Source organism: Vulpes vulpes, chromosome 9 (assembly GCF_048418805.1).
Source record: "Vulpes vulpes isolate BD-2025 chromosome 9, VulVul3, whole genome shotgun sequence".
Classification (NCBI taxonomy): domain Eukaryota; kingdom Metazoa; phylum Chordata; class Mammalia; order Carnivora; family Canidae; genus Vulpes; species Vulpes vulpes.
Window position 1 is genome coordinate 9,274,078 of NC_132788.1, and position 12,080 is coordinate 9,286,157.

Sequence of the window (12,080 nt, forward strand, 5' to 3'; positions counted from 1 at the left end):
AAGAGTGAAGTTATTATTCCCTTGTTCATCAAGGTCCTTACCTGGATGACCAGCGTGGCCTCCTCTCCAGGCACATGGCCATCTGAGTATCCCTGGAACACAGCCAGTCCCATCTCTGCCCCCTAAGTCACCCTGTTAAAGGACCCTTCCTCAGAAAAGAAGGAGAACCCAGACACCATGATGGTTCCAGCATAATTCTTTTCTCTTATCATTGGGAGGAATAGGGTGGAACTGAACAGGAGATGTCACATAGTTTTGAGATTAGGACTGTGTCTAGTCTGGCTCAGAGCCAGGATGAGTAGAGAAAGCTAGTCTTAATGGCCAGGTAGGATTCAAACTCCCAATATCAAACTGGAATTAGATTTGGAGTCCCAAGCATTCAAAAACCATCTGAATTGGGCAGCCCGGGTGGTTCAGGTGTTTAGCGCTGCCTTCAGACCAGGGTCTGATCCTGGAGACCCAGGATCGAGTCCCATGTCAGGCTTCCTGCCTGTGTCTCTCTACCTGTGTCTCTGCCTCTCTCTCTCTGTCTCTCATGAATAAATAAATAAAATCTTTAAAAAAATCTGAATTGACTTATGGCTACTTATCATGTGTCTACTCCATGCGTGAAAATTGCATTATTTGCAGTATAGGAAACAAAAATTTGTGAAACTGCACATTTTGGTTCCTACACCTTAGCTTTATGACATCCTCATCATCCTGTTCTCCTCCCCTGAACTCTTTCCCCCCTACCTTTCTCCTTCCCTCTCCCTTCATTCTTTTACTCAAAACTGTGTACCCAAACTAGGGCCCAAGATGTGCTAGTCGCTAAGGATTTCCTTGGATTCTGGGCTATTCCATGAGCACCCTGGGAGGGCATTTCCCCTCAGCTCCCAACATATATCATGACATGAGCATCACTGCTTTGGACATGTGCTCCAAATTTTCCTGCTTATTTACAGTGCCTCTCAGTCTCAGAGTTTGACCCAGGAGGGGACTCAGATCTACTTGCTGCAACTCGTTTTTGTCTTTTCTCTTTCTCGCAATTTCCCACCTCCTCTCTTCCCTTGGCTAGAGAAAACTTAGTCTTTGTCATATGCTTTCTTTACCAATGACTTCTAGGAAAACTTCACATTTAGACCTCCAAACTTGTATTGGTAGTACATAAAGGTAATTTTTGGAACTTAGAAAACCTTTGGGTTCTCAACAAGTTCTGTGTTTCAAGATTTTGTGCATGGTCTCCCAAAAGGTCTCAACTAAGCAGTGATGACTCAGTTTTAGCCAGTGTCTGTCCTTTCCCAGAAACTTATTGATTTAATAATTAGGGAACCCTGGGCCACTGTGATTTATGAGGATAAAATTACATCATTTTAATATTTTCAAAAATATGCTCTCCTTATGTATATAGTCAATAAAGGTGAATGGAGGGAGCCTGGATAGCTCAGTCTGTTAAGCAACTGCCTTTGGCTCAGGTCATGACTCCAGGGTCGTGGGATCAAGTTTTGCATCAGGGTCCTTGCTCAGTGGGGAACTTGCTTCTCACCTCTGCCTTCTGTGCTTCTCACCTCTGCCTGCTGTTCTCCTGGTTGTGCTCTCTCTCTTTCTGACAAACAAATAAATAATTAATTAAAAACAAAAACAAAGGTGAATAGTGTGAGATATGTGTCAGGCACATGTCCTAGGTCCTACAGACTCAGCGAGCAAAACACAAACATCCCTGCCCTCATGGAGCTTACATTCTAATTGATGCATGTATAATTAATAAACAAAAAGAGGAGTTGAAGGGGGAAAAGAGAAACAGGATGGAGTATTGTGATTTGGGGGAGGAAAAAAAAGATAAACACAAAAAAGAAGAGGAAGGACTATAAGAAAATAGCAGATAAAAGTGAGGTACAAAGGTACAGGGATTTCCTAAAAGGTTGAAGACTGGGGTATGAGATGGGAAGTCACTAAAAGAGGGAGGAAGAGGTTCACTGGGAACCACAATTTAAAACTATTAACAGATCACTATCCCATGGGCAGCCTCACCTGAGCACAGAATCCAAGAGACTCTCCAAGTGATGGATCAGGCAACTGAAAGGAAGGATGATTCAACGAGGAGCTCAAAGGTCATGACAAGGGCCCAAAAGGCAAGGACTGAATGCGTTCAAACCTTGGAACCAAAGGGTAAGCTGGGGACTGAATCTGTCATCTGAATGCTCAGTGTGGGAGAGTCTCTCATGGGGCAGGCACAGGGTTGGGTGGTACGCAAAGGAAACAGTAGAAGGGAGCAGTGCAGACAAGTCAGCAAGGAGCTGCTGGAAGTGGTTGTGGGAAGAAGTCAGTGCAGTGCCCACAATGTGCAGGTCACCTCAGCTGTGACACATGGACTCACATGACTACTTCCCAGTGTCTATTGTTTACATTTCTATTTGTAGAGTCACCACTGCTCCACTGAGTCTGAGAGCTCCTGTCTGATTCAAGTTCACCCCATATGAGGAGTGACACCAATCCTCAAAGTGGACACACTCTTAGGAGTATTTCTTAATGATTTATTTCTAGAAGAGAAGTGACTTAGTCAATAAGTCTACATATCTAAAATTAACACATATTAATGATCAAATTTTTGCTAGTTTAGATGCCCATTAACAACATTACATGGATGCTCCTTTCCCTAAGCCTCCACCAAAACTAGAAATAATGACTTTTCTGTGTTGAAGATTAAAAGCAAAGAATGGTGGCACCTGAGTGGCTCAGTGGTTGAGTGTCTGCCTTTGGCTCAGGTCATGATCCCAGGGTCCTGGAATCTAGTCCTGTATCAGGCTCCCCGCAGGAAGCCTGCTTCTCCATCTGCCTATGTCTCTGCCTTTCTCTCTGTGTCTCTCATGAATGAATGAATAAATAAAACCTTAAAAAAAAAAAAAGCAAAGAATGATATTCTACTCATGTTTTCCTTTGAATTTCTTTGCACTTTGCATGTGATAGGCTGTATCACTACTGATATCTCAGAAGATTATATACCCTTGCCCTGTGGACACTGGTGTGGCCATGTCACTTGACTGAACAAGGAAATGTGGACAGAGGTGTGAGGGTCACTTCAAAGCCAAACCTTTCGGAGCCTGTGTATCATCTTTTTCTCTGTCATGGGACCAGCAATGGTTCTAGACACAGGTTTCTCTTTCCCCAGAATCCATGTATGACAATGACATGGAACTGCATCTAACTTGTGATGAACAAGTAGCGTGAAGGAGATGTACAACTGGGTTGTTCTAAACCAGCACTTGACAAACTTTCTAAAAGGGGCCAGATAATAGTTTAAGCTTTGCGGCCCATACAGTCTCTACTGCAACTACTCAACACTGCCATTGTAGCATGAAAGCAGCCAGAGACAACCATATAAGCAAATGCTCCTGGCTGTGTTCCAATAAAACTTTATGTATACAAGCAGGTATTGACCTGATTTGGTCCTCAAGTTGTCATTTACCAATACCTATAATCAACCACTGAGATTTAGGAGGTTTACAATTTGCAATAACATCATCTAGCCTATTTCTCCTAAGATACCTGTTTTTTTAAATATTTTATTTATTTATTCATGAGAGACACAGAGAGAGAGAGAGGCAGAGACACAGGCAGAGGGAGAAGCAGGCTCCATACAGGGAGCCCAACATGGGACTTGATTTGAGGTCTCCAGGATCACACCCTGGGCCAAAGGCAGCACTAAACCGCTGAGCCACCCGGGCTGCCCAAAGATACCTGTTTTTTAAATAAATCTCTTACTAGAATTTTTTTCTTTTGAGAATCACCTGTTCATATTTGCCCATTTTTTATAGGACAATTCATTTTTGTTTAATCAATTACAGAAATCAACACTTTGTTAATGTATTGGAATTTTTCTTATTTTATTTGTATTTATTTATTTTATTTAAATTTTTAACTTGAGAAATTTTTGGTAGTGGAGACTTTTTAAAATATTTTATTTAGACAAATCAGTTTTATCTTTTCCAAGATGGTTTATGCCAGAGTTTCTCAACCTTGACACTTACTGGCATTTGGAGCTGAATAATTCTTTGTTATGAGTGCTGTCATGTGCATCGTGAGAAGATTAGCAACATCCCAGCCATTAACTGCCAGTAGCATCTTCCTCCCAATTGTGAGAAACAAAAAGATTTCCCAACATTGTCAAATATCCCCCAGGGGACCAAGCCACCCATGGTGTGAGAACCATGGCTTTGTGCCCTATGTATTTCTTCCTTAAAAAGCCCTTTCTATGTTATAAAGTTATACCCTTTATTTTACTGTTTGTATTAAATACATGTATATACATTATTATATTAATATATGAATATATTAATTTATGAATATACAGCTTCTGTAGTATTTTTAGCCTTCCTATCTATCAACGTGAGCTGGCTCTTTTTCCATGGTCAATGCTATACTGTTCCTTTCACAAGACTCATATCTACTTTGTCTCTCCAAAGTGGTAGAAATTCAAAAATTACTTTAAAATAGTTGACATAAAGGGCAGCCCGAGTGGCTCAGCGGTTCAGTGCCACCTTCAGCCCAGGGCATGATCCTGGAGTCCCGGGATCGAGTCCCACGTCAGGCTCCCTGCATGGAGCCTGCTTCTCCCTCTGCCTGTGTCTCTGTCTCTGTCTCTCTCTCTCTCTGTGCCTCTCATGAATAAATAAATAAATAATCTTTAGAAAAAAAATAGTTGACATAAAGCATGTAAATCTATGTTTCCAATTACAAATGCTATTATTATTATTATTATTATTTAGAAAAGAGAAGGAAAGAAGATATCAGTTCAAGTTCAACAAGGCATCAGAAAAATATTCCCCTGAAGAGTAAGTAAGCCCGAAGCAGGGCCTGGCCATCTCCGCTTGATGCCCTGTTTGCTGACTCTTTGTCTCCCTCTCTTCCTCCTCGTTCCCTCCCATGCAAGGTCTCCTTCACCTGCATTCTCTGCTCTAACAAGGTGCCACACCTGATACTCAGGTGAATGCTGACACATACCTTATACTGCCTACCCAATCACCTACTTCTGTACAGATTCTTCAACACAGAACTATACAAAGACCCAAAATTATTAAAAGAGAATGATCAAACCCATGAGTTAAGTTCTAACATCAATTTATACTTCCTTCATTCTAAAACTTGGTGAAAACCTTTATGAAAGCAAAGCCCAGATGATGTTCCTACCTACAAAGAGCTGAGCTTTCTATTGCTTTGACAGACAGGGGTGTGAGCCTGGTCTCTATGCTTCAGCTTGTGAGCTTGCTTCTGCCCCCTGCACTCTGAGGCCTCTTGGGGTCACCATCCTTCTCTCTTTCTCCTCCTCTTTTCCCTCCTCCTTTTCTGCTTGAGCTCAATTTTCTTCTGCTTTTGTGACACTTCTTCAGCATTATCCCCTCTCACTCTCCCTTCCATCTTTAGGCTCCAGTAACATTGGTCTTTTCTCCCCCATGAATTTATTATTGAAGCAGAGCAGGTGCTACTTGAGATGGGGTCCACAGACTGGTGCCATCTACAAGTCTGTTTGTGGCAGGTCTATAAAAAGAAGGAGCTTATAAATTAACTGTGACATTAGACATGCTGTCTTCACAGCAAGCCCTCCTCAGTGGAGATACCTTGATTTCTTCTTTTATTTCTTTCCTTTTTTTATCTTTTTTCTTTTTTGAGAGAGAGACAGACAGAGATCATATGTACCCCTGGTGGGGAGGGGGTGTGGTGTAGGCAGAGGGAGAGAGAGAATCCCAATCATGGTCCACATCCATCATGGAGCCTGACATGGGGCTCGATCCCACGACCTGGAGAGCCTTGATTCTATTTTGATCAGCTGCTGTCTCATCACACACGACATGTTGAGTAGCACTGGTGCATAACATGCCTAAGAAAAACACATGTGCCAGGAATTAATACAAAGGAAAACACACATGTACCTGGCACCTAGGTCAAGAAACACAACGCAACACACACACACACACACACAATCCAACCCCTACCCACATCCTGAGTGCTCCCCCCAGCCTGATTTCTCAGAGCAGAGGCCACTGTGACACTGGATGCTTCACCCTCCTTTCCTGCTCAAGACTTCCTCCCTCTGTCCACATCACACACTCCCTCCCCAAAGCTAATCTCCCTTGTTCTTCTTCCCTTCCCTTGACACCCTCTTGCCTCACCTTGAACTAAGCATTCTCTGTCCCAGCAGGCAAGGGTAGGTTTCCCTAACATGCCTTCATGGAGCCCAGTGTTTTCTTGCTTCGTGGCACTTGTCACAACTATAATTAACTGTGCACATCCTGTTCACTGTGTGAAAGTCAAATGAGATCAGTAAGCAGTCAGTCTTGCCCATTGCTCTATGTCCAGCTTCTCCGTGTCTCACAAAGTTTACACCAAAATAACTGTCAGGCCAATACATCATCTGTTCTTCGCAAAGTGTGAACCCCAATATCAGAGCCTCCGTTTACTCCACAATGCAGTATGAGCTGCAACGACTACACTACCATGGAGCTCCAGACTTTTCCCCAGGCCATGTCTGTACATGCGTGGTTTTCACCTTGTGACTTTTCCCTGTGTTCATCTACCCAATCCGTAATTCGGTTTTTTTCCATTCTGCTTTCCCTTGTCTCTGTTAGGCTTTCTTTTCATTTCGTCCACCCTGCTTTTGGTCTCCATGAACTCTCTTTGTTAATTGCTTACTTTTCATAGCAGGTTCCTCATTATTTGCTCACGCTTCTGAACGGTGAGCTAATCGATGTTAGGCAGGCGGCCTTCCCTTCAGGGTTCCATCCTTAAAAACCGGTTTGCAAGATGAGCAGGTGAGACTAAGCCAAATGAAGGATTATTGGGAACAGATTAGGAAGCTGTCACTCGTTAGGTACACGGTGGCAGCTTTGGAAATACTCAGGACACAAGGTCCTGCCTGTCTTGGTAAACTGCCCGCACTGAGTAAAGGAGGGAGTCCTGCTTGTGCCCACAACTCTGTACCCTGGCTTGCTGCCCAGAATTGCCAGCGCTACCCACTGTTCCTGCATCTGCTTGCAAGCATGACTGGGACATCTGCGTTTTGGGACCTACATTTACCATTTATTCCATGAGACGGAGAACTATACGAGGTCCCTAATGCCTTCTAGGCCCCCTTTGGGGTTTGCAGTAGTGGTCCTAAGTTACCTGTGGCTCTGCCCTGTTGCCCAGGTTATGAACCCCCCGTGGAAAATCTTCCAGTCAACTTTGACAATAATATACACATTCGTAAACTTGCTAGCTAATTGCACAGCCAAGATTATAAGCCCAGCCAGTCTGGCTCCTGAGGCTGAGCTGTCATCCCCTGGGCCATATTTATTTGAGTGGGCACAGTCTGGAGACAAGTAACGGAGCCAGCCATTCCATGCAAGAGTACTGGCTGGCTCTTGAAACTAAGTTCTTCCCACCCCCTCATTTCTACCCAAGCTTGCTATAGCTCCTGCCCCTCCAAGGCTGGGCATCTTCCAGTGTTCTGTTCCGGGGAGCCGTCCCCTCACTTCTCAGGGATCTGTGCTTTCACATCTGACTCTAGTTCACATCTTCCCAAGGTAACTGATGGGACAGTTCTTTCACCACTGATGCTGCTCTGTTCTTTTTCCCATGGTGCTCTTGCTTTTCCTTACATTTCCTTTTGGCTCTTTTAATAAGTGTTCAGGGCAAGAGAGAGAGTTGGACTAGTTGTTCCCTTAGCCTCATTCCACAAGTAGCGTCCTGTATAACACAAACAAGCCATGGGCAGATCTTTCTTCTTGCCCCCAGAGACAGCTCCTGCAGTCTATCTGGAATGAATTCACCCACAGTGAGGCTGGGGTAAAAAGAAGCAGGAATTGCTGATATTTATTTTAAACTCTTTTACAGCTGCTTCTCCTGAATCAATACCCCACATCCCTACTCAGGGCTTCACAATTACCAAATCTCTCCATATGCAATTTGCAGATTAGTCTAGAGTCCTTGGAGTTTTTCTTTTTTTACTCATAGAGGATGAAACAGAAAAGCAATAAAATGAAAAAGGACAGCCACCCCACCTGGGTGGCTCAGTGGTTGAGCATCTGCCTTTGGCTCAGGTCGTGGTCCTGGCATCCTGGGATTCAGTTTCGTATCAAGCTCCCCACGGGGAGCCTGCTTCTCCCTCTGCCTACATCACTGCCTCTCTCTATGTCTCTTATCAATCATGAATAAAATCTTTTTTTAAAAAAATGAAAAAGGACAAAAAAATTAAGACTGACACTAATCCCTCAGTGCTAAGCACCTCACTCACCCTGCCTTGGTTTAAAGCAGGTGATAAGATTATAGACAAAGACCTTTCCTCCAGCTACATGAGCACCATGAAATATTCTGAATAGGCAATTTATATCAGCTTATCAGAGGGAGAAGCAGGGTGCTTATGGAATAAAGGACCAGAATGTTAAGTGATGGTCAATTAGCTTCTGAATTAAATAAAACCCAGTCACCAAAGAAGCCCTATATGTTTTACTAAACATTTTGTTTGATGTAATATCGAAGGTGATGATTTTATCAGAAACTCCTCTGTACATATTAGCTAATCTGCCACTCAAAATGGAAGACCTCCTGCCAATTAACCAGAGGTTGTCCCTCATTGCCATTTACATGATTATTGCTGTTATTACTATTATCAGAATCCAGGGTAAGGAAAATTCATGAAGGAGATAGAATGAAGACTGAGCAACACTATACTCTTCTACTTTCCCTTCCACTTTCAGAAAAATCTGAAGATGAAACCGTGGATTTTCTCTCTCCCAAACTTCCTGTGACCTGTGGTGAAGCCAAAGGGATTTTATATAAGGAGAAATTGAAACAAGGTGAGTTTTTTCAATCTTCTGCTTTTTGGAACCCCTAGAACCACTAGAAGAGAGGAAAATACCCATGTGTTTGATCATCCAGGAATTAAATCCTGCAAGTCAGGCTACAGAGAAAGAAGTGTTTGTTGAGAATTTTCTTTCTATGTCATGGTATACCTGGCAGCCCGGCCACTCCACTCCCACCTGGAAGTTATCCATGGACCCAGTGGCACTACTTGCCACCTGTAGATGTCACATAAAATGCAAATTCTTTCTCACTCTGGCACCATTCCCACAGATTTTTAGGGCTTCCTTCACTCTGAGAGAGGAGGAATCCAGACTCCCTTGCTACTGCTCCCTCCCCACAGGGAATCTCTCTGGACCCAGGCTGGTGGAACAACCAGTTACTGGTTTTGAGAGGTTTAGGCTGAATTCACAGGGGATGAAACTGGATCTGGGGATGGGCCATCTTTATCTTACAGGATCTTCAGAGAAGTGCATTCAGAATGAGGCAGGGGTTTGGTTTACACCCAAAGAATTTGAAATTGAAGGAAAACAGGCAAATTCAAGGAAATGGAAGCAGACTGTGCGCTGCAAAGGAAAGACCTTAGGAGAGCTGATAAAGGTATTTGACAGGGAACAGATGGGTGATGGGTTTAATTCCTTGAAGGCTGAGTGGGAGTTTGATAACAGAACTGTGAAGAAATTTCCATTAGGATTCCACAACATGATTGAGAAAGAGCTAGATTTTTCACGGAAAGAAGTTGTGGGTGATAAAGTTAGGAATGCAGATTGGTACCCACAGCAGAGAACTTTAAATGCAAGCAAAGGATGTGAGGTCAGGAGAGATTTAAGAAGCTTAGAATCGGAGTATTGAGTGGGTTGAACTAGGAGGAAGCCAAATGGAGACACAGACCTCCAAGAGCTTCCTGTATGCTCTGCCCAATAAAGGCCTCTACCAGACCCAGCTCCATGTGGACCCCCAGGTGATGCATTTCCAGATCCCCTGTCTTTGGGCAGTCTCTCCTCTGCACTTCCCCGGCTCACACTCAATCCTGTGAGCAACAACAAACAAGCTGGTCTTTGTGATCCCAGAACCCAACACAAGCCTCTCAAAAACACTAAAAAAAAATTACCACTGGGATGAAATCATAAGATTTTACCTATAGAAGGAGAAATGGAGAGGAAAAAGTAGGTGAGAAAGTTACTGAGAAAGAAGGACTAATGGGTCTTGAGTTTGAGTAATGGAAAAAAAAAAATGATTTTATCAAGTGAAGTCCAGAATTGATTGGAGGATTGAGCTAATGTTTCTTTCAGACACCATGTGTTTGAGACCCAATAGGATGCCCAGGTACAAATATTCACTAGGAAGTGGGAACTTTGATATGGACAAAAGAAAAGCCTCTAGAATAAGATCATTCACTGACTCCTTCTGTCTTTCAGAAAGGACTTTTGCTCTGTCCTCCAAGAATAAGTGTCAAGAGACAGGTAAAGAACAGGTGAATTTCTACCACATTTTCAGTCGCCATGTTGCAAACTCTCTGCATCCAAAGACTCACCTTCAAGTCCTCAAATTACCCAGGCCTGGATCACCTTTACTTTTAGGCATTGCATCTTCATGACAATGACATACTGGTACACGTATGTGCCACCATTAATTTCGTAGTTAATTTGAGATGAGGACACAAATAACTCTTTAAAATAAAGACTAGGACAAAAACTGATGATGTACATGTGTTTTAGAAAAAGACCTGGACATTTGGATGAATATGAACCAAAGGTGTCAGAAATAGAGTGCTCTAGTTTGAAAAGTAATTTTGAGGGCAGCCCGGTGGCTCAGCGGTTTAGCGCCACCTTCAGCCCAGGGTATGATCTTGGAGACCCGAGATCGAGTCCCATGTCGGGCTCCTTGCATGGAGCCTGCTTATCCCTCTGCCTGTGTCTCTGTCTCTCTCTCTCTATCTCTGTGTCTCTCATGAATAAATAAATAAAATCTTTTTTAAAAAAAATAAAAGTAATTATGAAATGGAGCTAGACAAGAACGGTATGTGAAAGACCAAAAAGTGATGTGTTGAACACAACTATGCCTCAATTCAACATGCTCTTTATCAGTAGCACCAGAATGGAATAGTGTTTGAACTGAGCTTTGTCTCTGCAGAGCATCCCTCCAGGTGAAAATGGCAGTCATCATTGTCTGCATCAGCTGCCTCTCCTTAGCCTTCTTCACGTGCTTAAATATGCCCTCCAGATACAAATCTCCTTCAAGAACTTCCCATTAGATCTGAACCTTTGGCAGAGGCCTTTCCCATGTTACCCTGGAGGCTTGCCTGACCCTTGGCTGAATTCATTCAAAGTTTAAAAGGATAAGGGGTCTCCCAAAGCTGTTTATTGTATAAAACATCTTTTCCATGCTGATTTGAAATACCTTATTGTGTTCAGGGATGCTCCTTGTAATCGCCAAAAATTAGGGAAGACTACAAATGCCCATCATTATTACAAAATAAACTGATACATCTACTGAATGATGTTTTCTTAAAAAAAAAAAAAAAAAAAAAAAAAGCATGGGTATAGACTTCTCCTCAGTCAATGGAAAACTACCCAAAGGTTCTAAGGTCAAGAAAGCTTTCAGAATCTTAAGCTAGAAGTAGTGGAAGGAACCCAATTTTGTTTATGTGATGATGTAGGTATATGATTGAAAATATATCTGAATGAATTGGTTATTTTGGGATAGGATTCTATGGGACATTTGTCTTCCATTTTATACATTTATGTTCAGGTAGAATTTTTATAATGACCATTTATTACTTTTGTAATAAAAACAACAAAGGTGTTTTAAATTCAGAGCATTAATTAGTGGCCCCAATATTATAGTTCCTTCTCACTCATAATACCACATGTCAGTGCGTTATAGTCAGAAGCACACTACACCTGGCCTTTCAGTCCTGCCTATCGGCAGCCACACCGGAATAAATGAGATAATTTGTAATGACTACAAATGGACAAATGTAGGCTTTTTCTTCAGCCACATTATCTAATACATCACTGTTGCTCTGCAATATACCCAGTCTCCACTGGTATCTATCTTTGTCTATGTGTTGGGCAATAGTCATGGTTATTGAGAAGGCCGATAATTGTTTCTTGACAGTGTCAGGGATGGAGCAGCCTTCAAATGACCAAATAATTTGCCCACAAATTTGCTGAGCTGATGGGCCCTTGAACTGTGGTAGGCAATGGCCTTTCTTTGTGACGTATTGTATATTCTGAATGAGTATGCCAAACGAAAAGGATGTC

The 12,080-nt window shown here is 42.6% G+C and overlaps 1 protein-coding gene across 5 annotated transcripts in view; it reads left to right on the top strand.

Annotated features, from left to right (window-relative positions):
• Positions 1-12,080, top strand: part of SP110 (SP110 nuclear body protein) — a 42,552-nt gene that overhangs the window by 21,240 nt on the left and 9,232 nt on the right. For 2 of the 5 annotated variants that reach the window (XM_026006290.2, XM_026006286.2), the window contains 5 exons: positions 2,005-2,148; positions 4,746-4,811; positions 8,712-8,810; positions 9,272-9,414; positions 10,233-10,277. In XM_026006290.2, the coding sequence (XP_025862075.1) occupies positions 2,005-2,148; positions 4,746-4,811; positions 8,712-8,810; positions 9,272-9,414; positions 10,233-10,277 (497 nt within the window). Of the gene's footprint in view, positions 1-2,004; positions 2,149-4,745; positions 4,812-8,711; positions 8,811-9,271; positions 9,415-10,232; positions 10,289-12,080 lie in introns of all 5 variants that reach the window. The other 3 variants (XR_011994132.1, XM_026006287.2, XM_026006289.2) reach the window with 3 other exon arrangements.